We start from the raw sequence: 20,322 nt of genomic DNA, 5'->3' as shown, positions 1-20,322 counted from the left end.
AAATACCTATATATAGCTAGAATACTCTGCGTGAACTCCGGGTGTATTCTAGTCAGGCACTGCCAAAGACAGTTTTAGTATTTCTTACAGATTTCCAACAAGTTCTACTTTCATTTGAATCCAAAACTAGCTTCAAGAAAACTCCTTACATTATATAATATTGATATATTTATACCCTTCCATAGCATCTTCCTTCTCTACTCCACATTCAGTTAGCTCATAAGCTAACTTTACACGAATTATAATATAATTATTTAATAATATTTATACAAATTTTCATCTGCTCCTCTTTAACAATTTTCAGCAATTTTTGCAACATTTTAAAAGTATTTCTTCATGGCACTGCCTTTATTTTCCATGTGACGCAACAGGACTGGGGCAGTTACAAGACAATGCGAGCCGTTGCTCGAGCGGGTTATCGGGCCACAAGACGAGCACAATTCGCACTCGACGGTGTCGTAAAACCATTTAAATTCATACAGCTGCAGATAGAAGATACTTTTATCAGTGTGTCTCTGTATGTGTGTGTGGGTCGACGGGGGCGATGTGGGGCAAACATGCCCAATAAACGGACGTCGTTCGGTGCGACAATAGTGTGCAAATTGCTGGCGCTGTTTAAGCAAATATTGTGAGGAAAATAAAATGCATAATAATCCCACAAAAAAAAAAAAAGGAGGTGGATAAAATGGAAATGAGACAACAATTGTGGAAATGTAAAACTTTTGCACAGGTGCGACAACAACAAAAACAATGCAAAAAAAAATATAAAAAGAAAACAAAAACAAAACATTTAAATAAAAAAAAAACATAAAGATAATATTTAGAGTGGGCACAGTTGTTGTCTTTCGGTTAATGAATGAACTCGAGCAGCACAAAAACAAAGCGCGAAAGAAAATACGGTGGAAATTGCATCAACAATATTACAATATTACATATAAATTGCATTTTCCCTGAATTTGCCCAACTACTACCTACAGCAATTTTCCATAATTTTAATGAGCAACAACTGTACCTGCTACACCGAGCAAATGATGAAAAAGGATTTTCGGTGCAAATTACGTAGCCAAATGTTGCCCAGGCGCCAAGTCAAACGATAAAATATTCAACAAGCAGCAGCTACAGCAACAACAGCAACAACAACAACAATGGAAAACATTAGTAACATTTGTTTGAATTAAAATGAAAACGTTGACAATCCTTGTGACTTTGAAACCCAAAAAGGCAGCAGCTTGCTTACGTATCTACACTGAGCGAAATCACTTGGCATGAAGCGGTCCTAGCCCTACATCTTAAGCTCTTTTTCTTTGAACGAACGAGTATTCAAGCAGAGAGCATTTACGAAGTTTCAAAAAGGAAATACGTAAAAGTAAAAGAAATGCAAAATAAAAATATTACTAAAACTTATATAACTAAACTATGATAATTTTGAATTAAAAATCTCTTAAGTTTTGTATCAAGTTCATGTTTCGCAATTTTTATGCATATGCACAATTTCTTTGTATTTAATTAAAAATTTCAATAATTACAAAAAAGATTTCATTCTAGAGCTTTCTGGAAATTTGGAGTACAAACAAATATGTGAATAATTTTCTTAATTTGCATAGCAATACTTTTCTTAGAGTGTATTCAACTGTCTGTGTGCGTGTGCGTGTGCTTGTTTAAATAGAATTAACATTCGTCTTGCCAGCAGCAGCGGCAACACAACTGGAAACTCGTGTAACCCCGCAGCGAGCGAGTCCTGTGAACCTTTTGCTTGCCAGCAACAAATACATGACAGCAGATTTGCTTGGCAGCTCATTCATTTTGCGCTAGCTGACTGTCAGGATGCTGCTGCTCCTGCTGATGCTGCCACTGCTGCTGTCAGCCTCGCCTTGGCCACGCCCTGCCAGGGCATTTCATTTGTATTCGAAACATTGTGTCCTGCTGAACATTCTTAATTAGGTTAAATCTACTGTGTCGCACACAAAAAAGGATGCATAACCCAACTTCTTCTAGGTACACTGTGTGTGTGTGTGTGTGTGTGTGTGTGTGCGTGTCGCCCATTTGGCATAATTTAGTTGCGACTCATATTTGCAATTTAAATCCCGGAAATGAAACAATTACAAAACTTTATCGGCTGCAATCAGGCGCAGAGCATCCTGGCGCCCGCATATCCTTGTTGACTGCTCGACAAGAATCGAGGCCAACAAAGGGCACACTTTACAGCACATGTGCGACCAATGGGTTTTGATTATGCTACGAGGCTGCAACAAGTTTCAAGGCCCGAGCAACGCACAGAATTAATAGTGTGGGAGCCAGGCTGGCAGCCCAGCCTCCATTAGAGTTGAGCGGATGAGAGGGAGAGACGAGTGAGAGAGGCTTTTCAGCAAGCCGGAGAGACGGGAGCTAGGTAATGAGGCAAGACAGAATGTATTAGTAAGATTATCTGGAGAGAATGAAATCTATTGCAGAGCAAATAATGTGCAAGAGCCTTCCCTGGCTATATGAGAGCAGCTCAACTTCTGCCTAGATGGCAACGCCAGTGAAAGGACAAGCAGGGCTTTTTAAAGGGAAATTTGTCTTTGGCACAAACTGCATGTACTTGGACACTTGACAGACCTCTATGAAAAGAGCTTGTTAAAGAGAGACAGAGACAAAGAGCTTGATGCATCAAGACAAAGCGTTCGACCAACAATCCTCTTATAAAATGCACAAAGTGCAAGGGGGAGTCGAAATTGGGCGTCTTTGGAAATTTTGTAGAGGCAAAAGGTAAGCTGAAAATGCAAAGTACAATGAAATGCTAAGGTAATAAAGCGCATCATATGAGAAAAGAATGAAGGAACTATCGAGTGAGGATCCTTGGCAATGTGGTACAGCTGATGAATAAATTGTAAGGCATATTCATATTAGAATATATCAGTGGTACCACACAGTATACGATATCTATCGCATATGGCACGCGCCCATCGCTAGCTGCTGCTGTTGCTGTAGACATCAAATATTTCGTTATGTCTCGAAACCTGCTTTATAAATGAACTAAAATTTAATTAAGCGACCCACTCATATTTCATGCTGGGCCCGAAAACAAACTTCAGACTGTCCACGCACACGTCCCAAACTCAACGTCCTCGCCATCGCCATCGCCATCGCCATCATCATCATCATCATCATCATCATGGCTTGTAGTCATTATCATTATCTTCAACACGCGCCATTCTGCGCCACATCACGAACAACATTAACGTCACGACTGACGCCGCCTCATTTTCCAGACTTTGTAGAGGCAGCAACAGCAACAGCAGCAACAACATTTTGTAAACTAAACTTTTTACGCATACACAGGGATACACAAGGCTACACAGGATATACAGGATGATAGACCATAGACCAGGCTCGGTGCCGCACGAAAACTTCTTCTTCGGTTTGACGGACCAAGCCACAATAAGTGGCACTTGTGGCATAAACAAGCAGCGACTCACGCGATGCTGTTGCCGAAAAAAAAAAAAAAAAAAAAACGACAAATTCTGCATCCCCCTATTCTGCACAACCCCCATTTAGCGTTCTCTAAAAAAAAAACGCGATATCCCGCCCATAAGCTAACAGAGCTCATTTTGCCTGTCGTCGCATCAGTCCTTTATTATGTCGCTCTTGTTCAATAAGCAAATGGGGATATTCGGCCTGAGTGCATGGAGGATGTACGAAAATGAACAAGTTTCTAGGTTCGAAGAATTACACTTTAATATCTGATGATTATGAAATAATTAGACTCAGGTCAAGACTAGAATTATGTAAAGAACGACAAAAAAAAATATTTATATATAAATATATGATTTGAACTCTCAATTTGTAAACTCATAAGACTAAGATTGAGTCTGGAATTATGTTTAGTGGGAAAAATAATGAGCTTTCAATTTCTAAATTTAAATTTCCGGAAACATTTATATTGCAAATTATTTTCTGTAACTTTATTTCAAAAATATCTAATAAGAATAATAGGGTAAGCACTATGGTCAGTTATCGATAGGTAAATATAATGATATATAATGGATAGCGATAGTCAAGAAGTCAAGGTAGGCAATGCGAAGGCGAGAGCAGCTGAATTGCTTAGATAATTTAAACTAAAAAGAAAAGTCTTTCATATACCTATACCTATATACCTATAGCTGTATAGGTTAATGTCTCTATCTCTTTTTAACTTTCAGCTTCTCTTACAGAGCATCCCGCAGTCATTACCCTTACATATTTTATGCTTGGCATCATTTTTGAAAATTTTCTCTGGGCTAAAATTGAATTTCATATTTGGTCGTTCGTTTTTTGGGACAACATTTTGGCTATGGCATTCGGCACTCAGCTGATAAGCTCAAGAACTCAAACAGCAGCGATCCAAAAAGTGGGAAAAAAAAAAAAGAAATGAAAGCCGAAAACTGAACTGTGTCTGTGTGTGTGTGTGTATAAGAAGTTTTTTCGTAACGGCTACTCGGCAGTTCAAATATCAATTTTTTTTTGTTTTTGTTTTATTGTCAACACCAGCTTCTCATATTGCAGCAGACAGTTGAAAATATTGGCTTGACAAACATTGAGAGGCGTCTAACTTGAAATTTCCTTTTGCTTAAATCGAATTAAAAACTCATTCTGCTTCAATTTGGCTTAGGTGGAAGTTGTTTTTGTCGCTGTTGTTGTTATTGTTGCTGCTGCTGCTGAGTTCCTGTGATCCAGTTAAAGTTCAGCTACGGCCAGTCAATTTTTTCTTTATTGCTTTACTAGCAGAAAATCTGTTTTATTCGTTCTATTTTATTGTTGTTGGCACAAGTAATTTAATGTCCATTGCATTTAAGCTAATATTTGAGTTGTTGTTGTTGTTGGCTTTGTTGTTGTTGCTTCCTTCGTTCGTCTGTTTTAATGCCATTTCTGTATGGCTTTTACGAGCAATTTTATTGCCTTTTTTAATGCCGAACAGCGGCTGGTCACTTGGTAGGACTACATTCGGAAAGCAGTCCAAAAGTAAACACTAAACGCCATCCGCAACCCCCTACCCCCCTAGCCAACTGCCTTGGTAATTGTTGGCCCTTTTGCGTTGCCAATTTCGTGTTTAGTTTACTGCACTAATTTTCAGCCATTAAAGCACGCGGCGTATACGCAACGCCGCTATTTTAAGTATTTTGTACAGCATTACTTAGGGCGGGGACGAGGGCGGCTGACTGAGGGTCCTAAATTACCTTATGTGCATTAACAGGCAAACATCCACACGCATATATACTATACATATCTCTACTCACACACACACACACAGTTTGCCTGCTGTTTATATTAACTCTTTGAGTCACTTTTGTGCATTAGTCACACTTGGCCGCTTGCTTTGTGCCTTTTGCTTTTGCTTATTTGTTATTTGTTATTTGTTATTGGTTTGTTTTCTCTCTTTCTCTTGTTTTTGTTTTTTGTTACGGTTTTTCGTTTCTTTCTGATTGATTTTGGTAAGCTTAAAAGTTATTAACGTACACATCAAAGCCAAAGTCCTTCAAATGTTATGTTAAGTTATTTCAATCGAAACTTGACAGCATTCGTGACATTTTAATGCCCTGTGATGTGTGAGCAATGTGGGTATACTGGCGTGTAGGAAATCGAAGTTTAGATATTACATTTCATATAACGTGAAACTCAGCTGTATGCCTATTATTTATCATTATCATTTTCTTCAATAAAATTTCCGTTAAATTAAATCAATTTTCCTATTTTTTACAGGGTATACCAGCAAACAAAACACTTCTGAAGTTAACCCCTTTTTTCAGGATAGAATGCAGGATTTTTAATCAAATGTTTGCGCATCAAAGCTTACCAACAGCAGCAAAAGGTCAAACCGAACAAATCTTCGCTGGGGCAGTGGGTCAAGCAGCGCCAAACTAATTTGACACTGAACGTTGGCCGCAAACTGTTGGCGCAGGACTGTGCATAATGCTTATTATCCTCGACCAAACAGGCAAAGGCGTTTCAAGCTGCTCTTTCATTTTGTTGCATGCAATTTGCAATCAGCAACAGCAGCTGCAGCAGTAGCAGCAGTAGCAGCAGTAGCAGCAGCATGAGCAGCAAATGCACATTAGAGCCAGTGTTGGAAAATAAACAAAGTGAACTTTGTGTGAGTGACAGACAGACAGGCAGAGAGGCAAAGAGGCAGAGTGGCAGGCAGACAGTTAGTCAAAGAGTCGCAGCAGGATGCTTTGGCCTGCGTTAAGTATGCAACAGTCTTCACACACACACACACACACACCATAAATAGTTAACACTCGCTAAGTGTGTGCGTGTGCGAGTGTGTGTTAGTGTCATGTTGCCTATTATGAATTGTGCAATTGTCGTCAACGCCAACGCGCTTCTACTCAGCTTCTCTGTTGTCCAACTGACTGCACTCACTGTGCTGCTCTCTCTCCCATTCTCTCTCTCTCTCTCTCTCTCTGTCTCTAACCCTCTCTCTATCTCTCTGTCCCTCTGACTTTGACTCTGACTGACTGACTGGCAGCTGCAGTCGTCGCCGTCGCCGCCTGCATTTATCTCTTTCGCTGCTGCCACTCCCACAGCGTCAACGCCCACGCAGCATCATCAGCATCCACATTGTGATCATCGTGCGCTTTGTTTGCACCGCTGACGTACGCTGTCTGCTGTGTTTGCGAGCATTATATGCCATTTTTTTTTTGTCCTTTCACTTGACTTTGCCAAGACCCCTCAACAACAGTTGCTGCTGTTGTTGTTGTTGCAATTGCTGTTGCACTTCTTGTAAATGACTCTTCAACGTTTGTCGTATTTGTCTGGCAGCACTTTAAGTGCCAAATATTTTTACATTTGTTTACTGGCATTGCCGTTGCTATGGCAGTTGCTGCTGCTGCTGCTGCTGCTATTGCCATTTGCATGCAGTGCACACATTTTGACAAATGACGCATGTTGCTTTCTGCTTTCAGTTTTCGGCTTTCAGCTTTCGGCTTTCTGCTAGCTGCCTGCCTTCTGGCAACTGCCTACTATCAAATTTATGACATGGCACTGGCACTAATTAGACCAAGTGCCCAAATCAGAAATCGTCCAGTTAATCAAGCGCACAAGTATTTAATTAAGTGTCCAAAAAATTGCCCACAAACACACTAACTTCTTTCTCATTAACAACATGCCTAGAGATGGGCGAGTATTTGGGTTTCAAAAAAGAAAAAAAAAAATCCAATAAAATTATAGTGTTGTTAAATGCTTAAATGTGCCTTGAATGACATCGTGCAGTGCTTAAAAGTATATCAAAAATTTATTATAAAGATGACTCAAATCTAAGAATGTAGAAACTTAGTCTGAATAAATCACGAGTTTTCAGACTAGTTCCGTTATCAACCTATTCGATATTGGATGCGATAGTTTTGCGACACGATAATTGCACAGCTCTATTCAGTAGTTTCTGTAGACATTTCACAGCTTTGGGCGAGCGCTACAATTTAATATTTATGCGCTTTGTTGGCATCGCATGTCAAGTCATCAAATTGAGAAATGTGAAAAAGCCAAAGAGAGGGAGGGGAAGGGGGAGAGGGAGAGCGAGAGGGAGTAAAACAGAAACTAAAATCTAAAATACGGGCGCTAGTTGAGCTGGCCTAGGGAAAGTATATGTGCTGTCTGTTTGCATTTATCATCAGCGATGGCAATTGACTGACAGCAGCAGCAACAATTGCAGCTGCAGCTGCAACAGCAGCGGCAACAGATTTACATGAACTCATTCGCATTCATTTCATGCGCTCGCATCCGATTGCATATATTAGCAACTGGCTGTGTCTGTCTATATATGACTGTCAGTCAGTCAGTCAATCAGTCAGTCAGTCAGTGAGTCAGTGAGTCAGTCGATTGTCTGTTTGATTGTCAGCTATTCTGAGCTGCGCTCTTTAGCAAGTCCTTTATGCTTATGAATATGCGCAGGCATTTAGAATTGAATCGCCTGATTGTCAATCTTGTGCATTTGATTGAAGGCCTGCCATTTCTGCGCGTGACAACTTGACGAAGCATGCATATCTAATGCGTATATCAATCACGCACTCTTGCCATGGAGAGGCACATCAAAATTTTGAATATTAACTAGAATAGATAAATAATCTCAGAAAGCTGCATTGATTTGTAAGGGAATTAAAATACAAAGATTAAATCCATAATACAAGCTGGATAAATAGGTAAAGGAGAATTTGAGATGTGCAAAATATTATTTTGATTAAGCTGACATATATTTAATATATTGTATCTATATAATAAAATTCACTATATTTTTATTTATATCTTAAAATAATATTATATTATATATATTTTATTAAATTAATTTTATAATTTTATTAAAATTTATGCTCATCAAAAAAACAAAAAAAATAATTAAAAAAAAAAGTATATACATTCTCTGTTAAGATAAAATATTGATATTAGCGAGTATTATGTAGTGGGTAATGCCCAACTGTAATATTTTGAATACTTGCCTTTTGAACCCCCAACTATTTAGCCAAATTCTTACACAATTCCCTGCTTAGAATTTTGCTTAAATTTTATACATCTTTGCCCACTGTGCCTTGCCGTTCGAACTCTAATGCCAACTGACAATTTAATGAAAATACCAAACAATTATGACGCACACTGCGTTAAGTTCCCGAGACTCGTTTCATGCAATGATGATTGGCGAAAAGCAATTTATTGATTGGCAGCTGAGTAAATAATACACGATTAGAGCTTTCCACAACGCTTGAGCTTAGTTAAGTTCGCCTCCATTCAGTTGAGCTGTCGACAATATTTTGTGGGTTCCCATATTCCACTTTAGCTTCCCTTTCTTACTTTTTTGCCATTCCAGCGATTAAGCAACACGCAAAGGTCGCCAAAATACAAAATATTGATTATTGCCCCCGGCTAGACGCTCGAGCAATAATAATAACAAATAACAACAATAACAAGAGCGACCCACACAACTAGTTGGGCTCGGCCGCCCTTCCAAGCAGTTCAATAAAGTGGAACACCGAAAAGGGTTCATAGGAAGTATTCAAGTGAAATTGATTGAAGCTGCTGGCTAAGGCAACTGAACTGGGAACTAGAAAATAAAATGGGAAAAAAAAGAAAAAAAACTGAAACAAAACAAACGAAATTTAATCAATTCGCTTAACTTTAATTTAATCAGTTTAAGTGAAGCAAATATGGAATGAAACCAAAAGTTTTTCTTTGATCAAAGACAAGTTGCTGGCAAAGCTTTACGTGCACATTCAACACCTCATTGGAAAATGCTTTTAATTTTGAGTCCTGAACTTGATGGGCAGATGGGATTACTAAAACATATATATTCTTGATCAGATTGAGTCCAGCTATAACAGTCAGTTATAACATTTATATATTTATCTCACTCTCGTCTCAGCGTCTTAGCTCTACAAGCTAATCTCTTGCCATTCCAGATATATACATATGCGCGCCCTGTCGCCGTCATATCTTCAAGTCATACGTATCACATTCCATTTTCACAAGCTAGACTATGGAAGTTAAAAAGACTTTATTAGAATAATGAATTCCAAAAGGGGAACGACAAATTAATATGTTATCTGAAATTATTACAGCGTTCTACTCGGCACATGATTATCAATTTTCTGCTCTTCACTTTGCCAATTTTCTGAGGATAAGAAATCGATGAGCAGAAGTGAGGGAAATTGTATTTGGAGAGTAGTGGAAAATACGTACAATTCGAATAGTGGTATAAAAAATAGGCACATAATGCCGTTACATATATGGCAAACACCCGCCAATAATCCAAAAACACCTGCTATATAGAAATAATTTGCCGTTGCACTGCCACAGTGATCCTTCATAGCGTAGAGCAATATGCTAGCAGCAATTAACAGCAAAGTTCCGCAGGTCAAGTTGAATATTATGGACTGCAATGGATACAATATTGATTTTAAAGAATGTGTATCAATTGCATAGGAATACTCACGCACAATTGGGTCCAGGCCCAGACTGCTACAGAATATTCGATATATTGCCAAAAATATCGTATGTAGGGTAATGCCTGGTAAAAAATATATGAGGAACCATATTGAGACACTATACTCGCCGCCCAGGACACAGTGCGACTGAAGCAGCTTGACAATAAAATAGATTGCGAACAGTTCGAATAGCTGTTTGAATATACATATTGATTGATGGATTGATTGTCATGCAGGAGTAAACTTTGGATCAACTATTTTATTGATTAAGTGGATTTCTGGTGCGATCTTTGCCTAGCTTACCGCTGAGATAATTGTTAATGTCCAATTTGCGACACGAAAAACTGTCATACTGTGAATTTTGTAATCATTGATGCGACCGCCCACACAACTGGGGATAACAACGACAGGCCCCCTTCAGATCCTGCTGAAAAATACAAACAAAAAACAAAAAATGAAATAAAATAAACATAAATAAGCCAAACGAAAACGAAAAGGGTTCCATTGCCGACACCGTTATTGCCCCAGGACTGACCTCGTTTGGCTGGGGGGTAAGTCGTATCGCTAATTTCATTAGTTGCGGAATGCGATGCGATGATTTCATGCAATTTAAAGCCACATTTTTCAGTCGCCTGGCATTTAGCATACTCGTAATTGTAGACGTGGCCCATACCTGGGCCCAGCGCGTCCAGAGACCCGGCCGAGAGCCGAGAGCCGGGCCCAGCCCAGCCTAGCCAGAGAACTCAACCCTCAGGCTTTTATAATAATTGCCTGTTGACACGGGATGGCAATGGGGTCCAGTTAGCAGACGGGTCAGGTGGGAGGTGCCGTGGTAACGTTTTATGGCCCTGATAAATGAAATTTCAAAACGAAGCCAAAACAAACCAATGGAAAGTGTTTTAGTTGGGCATGTGCAACTAGAAGATATCCTGTGCCAAGCGACGCAGCCTAAAGCTGGTTCAAAACTTCTTTTGGTACATATCCAGGAAAATATTTTTGCTATAGCTAAAATAACTAAAGCAGCACGAACACAGCAAATTTGATGATTGTAGCTCTTATAGTTCTCGAGTAATGCCTGAAAATAACTTATCGTCTTATCCAAAAGTGTATAAAGCTACTACTGGATCCTAGAGCAATACATATTCTCAGTGAACGAGCCGTACCTCTTAAATTTCCCAAGCAATGCTCAAGAAATCGATTTTTTGGTGGATTTAGAGCAAAATTTGGAAAATAATTGAACATGTCTAAAATATTATTTACAGAAATTATTATCATGGCTTACCTTATAGTCGTAACACATAGTTCTCGAGATAATTTTGAAAAAATAAGATTTTTGGATTTTCAATGAAGTCACAGCAGAAAAGGTGTGTAACTGTTTCAAAATATGTTTTACTGATGGAGATAGAAAAGTAGTTTTCGACTTAAATAAAAAATAGAGTACTTCTTCAACAAACACATGATACCCAAATACATATACCCATGCCTCCGATGTATAACAATGAAAGGCAATATATAACAAGGAAAGTGGCCGAAACATAACTTGAATCAACTATAAGCCCAATTCTACCCTCAACCCAGCCACGACTTTACTAGCTGTTCTTGCTACTTCTATACCTTTTTCTCTCTCTTTAATTTTGCTACTATTCGATGACAGCTCGACACTTTGCTCATTAAATAGCCAATTTCGTATCGATTTTTATTAAAAACAAGATATTCTGCTGTGGCCTAGAAAATTTAAAGCCACGACAATTGCAGATTGGACCGCAGGGCAGTCAAAACTAGTACGTCAGGATATTGTAAGAGACTTGGGCAAATTTATGGGCAAATTTTCAAGCAGCAACTTTTACAGGCTTATATATACGCCGGGAGAGCTCGTGGAAAAGTATGTGCAATCCCAGGCGCATCCAAAGTGGAATGAAAGAGAATGAAAATAAAAAGCAAAAACTAAAGAAAAATACCAAAGAAAATGCGTCAAGTTATGAGATGACGAAGTGTAAATACGCTTTCATAAAAGTATAGAGATATTTGTTTACTGTGCACTTCAGAGAAGTTTGAGAAGATGCTGACTGAAGAGTTCTGATAAGTTTTTATTAATTGTTTCATATAAATCCGAGGAAAGGAATTTAAGACTGTAATTTATTCAAAGCTTTGACATGTTTTTCAAAATTAAAAAGTGTAGCATAGCAAATGGAATATGGAACTATGATAAAGCTGGAGTCGATCTTTCAGCTGCTTGCAATTATAATATATACTATAGATCTATCCAAAAATCCTCAAATCGATATCTTATGCAAAAATCCCAAAATTTGTCATCGATAAAAATCGATGCATCCCTACGAACTAAAACCATCTCTTCCTCTTCCAGAATTTTATTTGTCAAGCAAAATCTCTACCTCTTACCGTTGCATATTCGATGGCAAATTGATCATGGCTGAATGCAAGTGCATGGCAAAAAGGAAAGTCGACGCATTTGCCTTGTTAAAACAACAACGGAAATGTAGGCTATGATTTGCTTACTTGCCAGGACATTTGCTCTGTAAAAGTGCTGAAATATGCACAAACAACTATGTATAGGTATACATATGTGTATGCGAATGTGTGTGTTTGTATGCTTGTGTTTATATTGGAACTTCATGACCGTTACACACACACACACATAGTCACACACACAATGAAAGCTTACATTGGTGTTGCTTGAGAGTTGAGAGCGCACATAAATCAAATACATGTAAAATTTTGTGCTTTCCGCACACATATCCTGCGCCAGAGCATTGGCCATACACGCAGGACATCATACGCTTACTTTCTCTGTATATGTGTGGTTTTCTGTGTCTCTCTGTGTGTGTGTGTGTGTGCTTGACTCTGTGTGCACTGTGTTTTGTGCGCATCCGTTAACTTTGTCATTTTTGCTCATTTCCTTCCGGTATGTGCAAGAAAAGTGCAACAAAGCCAATGACAACAACAACAAAAACAAAGTACAAGCCAAACGATATAATTCCCAGCACTGCAGCGCTGCACCACTGCATCACTGCACCACTGAGCCGCTGAGCCACTGACAGGCCGTAAGAAAGCAAACAACAAGAGATGAAAGCAAGCTAACAAAACAACAACAACAGCAACAACAACAACAACAACAAGACTATGCACAGCGGGAACAGCAGCAATAAGCTGGGGGCATAACTTGCTGTAACATACACACACACACGATAACCACCCCGCCCCCCCCCCCCCCACACACACACACACAGTCGCACTCAGTCAAGAAATTACTAAGACATTGGGCTTGCTATAAACTTTGCAGCTGGAATTTAATTATTTTGCAGTTGCAGCTGGAGCTTGGGCTCAATTTTTTGCACATTAAACACAATATATGTAATACACAATAGCTGCCAACAGATAGCAGACCACGCCCCCTTACAACTGTAAAAGCTGCCAAAATAGCAGCATTTGCATGTGATTTCGCTGGCATTTATTTCAGTCACACGCTGAGCTTTCTTTATGCAAAGTCAAAATCGTAAATTAGTAAACAAAAAGAAACTAATGGAAAGAAAGCGGGTCTTATAGACAAGATAGTACTCTGTTAGGAACATTTATTACATGAAACACATCAACATGAAACACATCATGTGAAACCTTAACTTGCCCTTGGAATTGAACAAAATGCTCTAAGACCCATCGTATCGGTTCTAACAGACTGAAGCATACTCTGTTAAGATCACTTATCAAATGAAACATATTATATAAGACCAAGAATTAGACAAAAGACCACCTCGTAAGTGGATAAAACAGACTGAAGCATACCCAACACTTGTTTGCTGAAAAGGTTTATATAATACCTTGGTATTCATGTTGCACTAAAGAAGTTACTTAGAAATATTTAAATTGAATTGATGAGAAAACTATTAAATAACAGTTCCTAAAATAATGAAAGTTCAGTATGCCTATCTAATACGTTGGTTTCCTAATGAATTGGAGAGTCTTCTCTATGCTGCATTTAGAAAACACTTTCACAGAAAAGACAAAAACATCCCTATTTATTTTGTAAACTTATATCAAGCTTGAAACCAGAAATTAGAGCTCATATCATTATGATCGCTGCCACATTTCACAAAACCAATATACTCTATATTTCATTCGATAAGCGAGACTCAATCAACAATCCAACAAACAATCTTTGTCAAGCAAAAATAGTTCTATTATAACTTTACTTTTATTTATTTTGCTTAAGAATTCGGCAAGAGCTTAAAATATTTATTTCATTTGGTACAATTGCTTATATGCTTAAAAAGTTGCTATGGGTTAAGTCATTTACAAAAATAAAGCTCTCTAAATACATATATATAAAGTGAAGTTTATTGGAGCTGTTGCATAGCAGCTTTGCTGCGCACTCAAAGCCAGCCGCGTTGACTGAAGGCAAAGCTACTACATGCAACTAATTAGCATGGCTTGTTGAACTTTTTCAAAAAACCAATTAAATCTCTAGAACACACACACACAATCACACAGAGACACACAACTTGGTAATGAAAAACACATGTGTGTGTGTGTGTGTGTGTATGTGCGAGCCTTTGATCAGAAAAAGTTTCGCGTCTAAAGAGCAACGAATACCGTCAAACGCGTCAAACAACTTTTGGAAAAAAAAAGTATTTTTTAATAAAAAATACATACATATGTAATAAATATATAAGTATGTGTGCATGTGTAGGTGCAATGACCGCCTCTTAACTTTGTCGCATGGGGAAAAGAAATTAATATCAAAATAAAAATTACAAACGACAAATAACATTATTAACGTGAAATTAAACTTTGCAAATTTGTTTGCCAACGCCGTCAGACATGGCATAAAAAAAAAATAAAATAAAACATACTTGACAGAAAGCTGAAAAATAAAATTTAAAAAAAATTAACAGAAGGTGACATTTGAAAACATTTTCTTATAAGCGGAAAATTAGCTTATGAGGCGAGAGCTGCCAAAGGGTTTAGGAAGACATATAAGCAGAATGTTAAACTGAATGTTATATAAATGTTGGATCTCAAACGAATAATATAAATATTGAATTACGCATGTCCTCATAGTGTAATAGATTATGAAAACATGATTTTAGAATTCAAGCATAATATAACAAAATATTGTGTATTTAGATAAGAGAGATTTTGAATTGCTTAACTCTCCAACTGTCTGAAAATACCAAAAATATGTTTGAAAACATTAGAAACTGCCCATGAAATATGAAACGAAGGCCAGCCAGACTTCAAAGCAATGGCTCAAAGACATAATAGGCTACCCTCGCAGATGCTCAAACATATAACATATAATAAAGTGAAATGCGTGTGGCATGGGACAGCCGGGCAGAGGGGCATCGGCTGCAACTCTACCTATGCAACTTTCCAATGATGCAACTTTTTCCTTCCATTTTTTTGCTGCTGATGCTGCTGCAGCTATTTGTCAAGTGGGTAAAAGTTGAAACGTATGCGTAACACGTACTATATGGAATGCTCAACTATGTAGCAGAGTGTAGAATAGTGGTAGAATAGTCGAGTCTTGTGGGGGGCTTAGTGTCAGCTTTAAAGTGCAACCTTGTTGAAATGGAGTACAAGTGCAGCTAAATTAAAGTTTCACATTTTTCTTCGTCGTCTAACCAAACACTTTTTAACAAGTGTGCGGGTGAGTCAATGTGTGTATATGTGTGTGTGTGTTTGTTTGTGTGTGTTTGTGTCTAAATGTGTTTACTTTTGCAATTTCCTCTTATTTGTTTTAAGTTTTTGGGCAAACAGTGCGCACAGTGCGCCCTGTTAGCTGTTAGCTGTTGACGTTAAGTTCTCAGACCCAAAGTTTTCAGAAGTAATCTTTTAATTAAGTGCCCGAAAAACGAAAAAAATGTGAGTAGCAGGGCAGCAGACAGTGAAAATTATGAGGGATATGCAACAGGAACAATATATGTATATATAGAGAGAGAGAGAGCGCTTAAGCGAGCTCCTTGCTAAACGGCCACAGACAGTGGGCAAAATGTAATTTGATTAATGGGAAAATGTTGTGCTTAATTAGCAAAGCAAGAACAGACGCAAATAGCAAATAAACAGGCAACAACAGCCCCTAAAGAATAAATAAGGCACATTAAACAAATACAAACAAATAAATAAAATAGAAACATAGACAAGCACGAAAAGAAAATATAATAAAGATCCGTTATCTTTAAGATGACAAAGACTAAATGCGCTGTTAAGCACACAAACTCTAATTGCTGCTCGATCAAGTATATATAGCTTCGTTTGCCAAATTGATGACCAAAGCGTTATACCCGACTGCCAGAGCATCGAAATATATTTAGGAGCTAATTGCGCGCCAAACGGGCGCAAAATGAAAATTGCCAATGAAATGGAAACAGGCAGCAGACGGAAGGGGGGGAGGCCGCGTGACAGAGTAAATGGAAACAATGGAACTACAACAACAACAACAATAGCAACAACTAAATAGCAAAAGGCAACAGAGAAGAGTCCTGCAAGGCAGTGAGTCCTGCAAATATTTTACAACTAATAAAAACATTGCAGCAGTCGAGTAAATCAAGTGAAAAACTACAAAAGGCAACAAGAGGAAAGCAGTTGAGAGCGAATGAGCGAAAAAACACGAGTTAAAAAAAAGATGTAAAAGAAATGAGGTAAGAGAATAAATACGACTGCATTCATTGTGTAGGCAGTGTGAAAGGAGTCCAGAGAATGGTGGAAGACGGAGGGCGGGGGAGGAGAGAAAGAGCTAATAGGAAGCAAAAGTGCAAAGGAAAATTCATAAAAAGCTGACAAATGGCATTTTTCCGCAAGCAACTTAATTATTGTTGACATAAAAATAGTTGATGTGTTTTTGAATGAGCTATAAGTAATTTAAATATTTAAGGAGATATTAAAGAAATAAGAAAAAGAAGTAAGAATGCTTTAGTCAAGGCTGCTCCCATAAACTATGCAAAAGGTTGATATTTATTATATTATATATGTACACATGCATGCACACATACGCATGCGCTCTGCTAACTGCGCAGTTGACGCAGTCACTGCACTTTGGCTAAAATGTAAGCTATATTAGGGGAACTTATTTATCATAGAGGATGTGACAGTAATTTAGGACGAAATCTATACATTTCGAAACCTTAAATCTTAGAGCTACATAGTTAAATATACATATACATATGTATGTACAATACATACTTACATATTTAAATTGAGCTAAAGTTAATCTATCGATTATTATCAACTTTAAGGAATCGGGATGAGTTATTGGAATTAAGCAAATTTGATAAACTCTCACTGCATACGATATATACTAGCAAGTAGAATTCAAATCTCTAGTATTAGCAGCTTACGAGATCCCTGCGTTCTTACGTGTTCTTCTCTCTCTACTCCTGCTTGTTACATAAATTATTACATAAATTTTAAACCCAGATTTCCCAGGGCTTTCATGGTATTTAATACTCCAAGTAAATATGTAAATTATTGAATTCTCCATTAAGAATAACAAAAGCACTTTAAGCACTCTATATTTAGTAAAACTATTCTTATCTCCTAAGCATCTGTAATAGAATTACTTTATTGTTTACTTGCTGCACTTGATGCCCACTTTAATTACTTATTGATTGCTTTGACAAATTATTATTAATATTGATTGATGGCTGGATTGTTCTAATAGATTGGAGCACACATAAATGGATGTTAAATGAGTGTCAAAGCACTCGAATTGTCAAATATTGAGATTGAATCAAGTCTGAGCCAAGTGCATTTGACTAATCAAATATTTATTTTAGTCAATTTTCCTATTTTTCTCAACTGTTAACAATGAACGTGACAAAATGCTTAAAATTTAACTAAAAGAAAAGACAATTGAAGGAGATGACAAAGCAGGAGCAGAGCATCTTTTATAGCAAACAAAAACAGCACACACACACAAGTCGAGCCCATCCGAACGAAGGCTGACAATAAAGTTTTATTATAAACGTTTCAATTAGCCAAGATGACAAGAGCTACTGAGCGCCAGCTTCCTCTTAGTTTCATTTGATTTGAGTTGCCTTTGGTCAAAGTTCAAGCATTGCCAAGGCAACAGCAGCTGCGACTAATTAAATGCGCACCCTTCGGCCATGTCCTGCACAATGTCGAAAGGACACTTTTGTTCAAATTTTATTTGATCTGGTTGAAAAGTAACCCTTTGTCAGGCGGACAGACAAAAAGACAGAGGGAGACCGACACAGGCAAGCACCTATCCAATCCATTGGCAATGCCCTTGCCTCCATTGGCCCCAATGTAAACATGGCTTAGACCCGAACATTTGGTCGACTTTGGCAAAAAAAAAAAAAAAAAAGACGTTTGTGGGCAACTTTTGTGGCTAACTAATTGAGTTAATTGCCAAATGATTGAGGCTAAGCTGATGAACGATAACGATTAGCATCGGCATGACGATAACGATAGCGGAACCATAGCCAAAAACTGTGCTATAATTCAAATATTACCCCTCTAGGGTGCAAATGGAAATATCAGGTTGCTCTCAACTAAGCTTAAAGGGTGTTTATTTCAAAGTGATAAACGAAATGAAAAATCTTCTAGGCGCACATTAGTTATAAGCTGCTATGCAGAATATTTAATCTTTATTTCTTTAAGATTTATGGAAAACAAAAAGGCCACAAATATTTATGTAATGAAAACATTTGTCGATACTTTTCACTCTATCGATTCATCAAAGCTCTACTTTCATCACCATTATTTCATTATATATATTTGGTATTATAAGCCTTCATCTATTTATATGTCCTTCAAATTAATTTCAGCATCACCAATGTTCATTGTCAATTACATCTTCAAATCACCCAAAAAAAAAAAAGAAATCAAATCAAATCAATTCGATTCAATAAAATATTCATTTTATTCACTTACATTCCACTCATTTCCTCTAATTCTCAACCCAATTAATCAGTCAATCGCTGCTCTAAATGATACTTTCTTGTTAGCTGTCATCGAGTGGATGAGCGATATGTGAGCTGAAAGTGATGTCAAAATACCGAAAAGACACTTAAGGACACAGATTTGCATTTACGAATATCCTTCAGTGTCAACTGTCACTTTAATCAACCACTTCATGACACAGAATCGTAATTAATACAGCTCCCAGACGATTCAATTGATATATGCATCTACATGTATTTGACATGTATATGATGTGTGTCGTTTTTTGCTTCAGCTCGCTGACAATTGCTATTGAGATATAATTTAATTACCTGTTGTTTAATCAAGTGGCATCCACGTGGAGAGCGTTCGATGTGATGCTGCCTAAAAATGACAGAGAACAAATCAAATTCATTAATTCATCATTAATTGCAACTCGGAATTTCTTTAATAAGAGTTATTTAAGAAAGTATTTTTATGAGTGTGTACACTCAGAGAATATCTTCATTTTAATAATGAGAGCAGAACTCTATTCAAATTATTGAACTAATATAAATTAGTTTTGCAAGTTTAAATAGTAAATTTCTTGTGAATAAAAATAAATAAAAAATGCAGAAATAGGAAAATAAATACATGAATTAAATATGAAATTACTTAACATTAAAAGTATTCTATTTAAAATTAAAAAAAAAAAAAAAAAAAAATGATGTATACAAAAATACACGTGAAATAATTAAAATAAACAATTTTTAAAAAAGAAACATATTCAAAAAAATAAAATATTTTTCATTAAATTAAAGTATATTAAATGAACATTTTTTCCATAGCTCCAAGTTTTCAGTGGGTTTAATTAAATTTGTATTTATAACTCTCAGCTTAATTCAGATTCTAAATAATTCTACACATTACTCAAGCATTCATTGTTCAAGCTAGACCTGACTGAACAAAAGCTTCCATTAAATGAATGAAATGTAAACTTCTTTTCTCTCAATGCATGCAAATTCGAGCATTTTTAACCATATGCTGGCCGTAAGAATTTACAATTCAATTGCGGTCTTAACCATATGCGGTGTTAAACCACCGCCGACGCGACGCCGATGACCAAGCGGTTCAAAAATTATGCGTTTGGTTAACGCGTAGCGGCTGTCTGAAATGGGCGTGGCAGGCAGATTGAACCGCATCCGCAATCACTAAAAATTAATTTCAATTTTATTGCATGAACTGCAAACGGCTGTGGCCAGGGGCATGGAGGACGAGTCTGGATATAAAATAAAACTCAAGGCACGACTCGAGTACAACAGAGGCTAAATTATGTAGTCCGACAAAATGGGGCCAGCTCTGTGTGTCTGTGTGTGTAAGTGTGTGTGTGTGTGGGTCGATTTCAGTGGGCAAAGCCGAAAAATTTATGAAAATGCAAAAGCGCTTTTCAGGTTTACCCCAGGTAAGCGGCTGCAGCCCGCAGCCGCTGTTGCAA

General features: G+C 37.4%; 2 protein-coding genes across 5 annotated transcripts in view; both read right to left on the bottom strand.

The window, feature by feature from the left end:
* Positions 1-19,252, bottom strand: part of LOC6575325 (lachesin) — a 148,075-nt gene extending 128,823 nt beyond the window's left edge. For 2 of the 3 annotated variants that reach the window (XM_044007933.1, XM_044007932.1), the window contains exon 1: positions 10,233-10,316. The gene's annotated coding sequence lies outside the window, so the exon portion shown is untranslated. Of the gene's footprint in view, positions 1-10,232; positions 10,317-19,180 lie in introns of those variants that run through there. The other variant, XM_015167921.3, reaches the window with a different exon arrangement.
* Positions 9,104-10,319, bottom strand: LOC6575324. Of its 2 annotated transcripts, XR_004364817.2 has the most exons (6): positions 10,233-10,319; positions 9,942-10,121; positions 9,685-9,878; positions 9,562-9,616; positions 9,357-9,479; positions 9,104-9,281 (listed from the first exon to the last, which is right to left on the bottom strand). XR_004364817.2 is itself a non-coding variant. In XM_032733469.2 (5 exons), the coding sequence occupies exons 1-4, from the start codon at positions 10,278-10,280 to the stop codon at positions 9,601-9,603; spliced, it is 438 nt and encodes a 145-aa protein (XP_032589360.1). In that variant the 5' UTR covers positions 10,281-10,319; the 3' UTR covers positions 9,104-9,479; positions 9,562-9,600. The 2 variants fall into 2 exon arrangements, 1 of the variants encoding a protein (XP_032589360.1); XM_032733469.2 differs by having other exon boundaries at positions 9,104-9,479.
* Positions 19,253-20,322: the final 1,070 nt, after the last annotated feature.

This window comes from Drosophila mojavensis, unplaced genomic scaffold, assembly GCF_018153725.1.
Source record: "Drosophila mojavensis isolate 15081-1352.22 unplaced genomic scaffold, ASM1815372v1 contig_231, whole genome shotgun sequence".
NCBI classification, from domain to species: Eukaryota; Metazoa; Arthropoda; class Insecta; order Diptera; family Drosophilidae; genus Drosophila; species Drosophila mojavensis.
The sequence above is the reverse complement of the archived record's forward strand: the minus strand, read 5'-3'. Positions and strand labels throughout refer to the sequence as shown.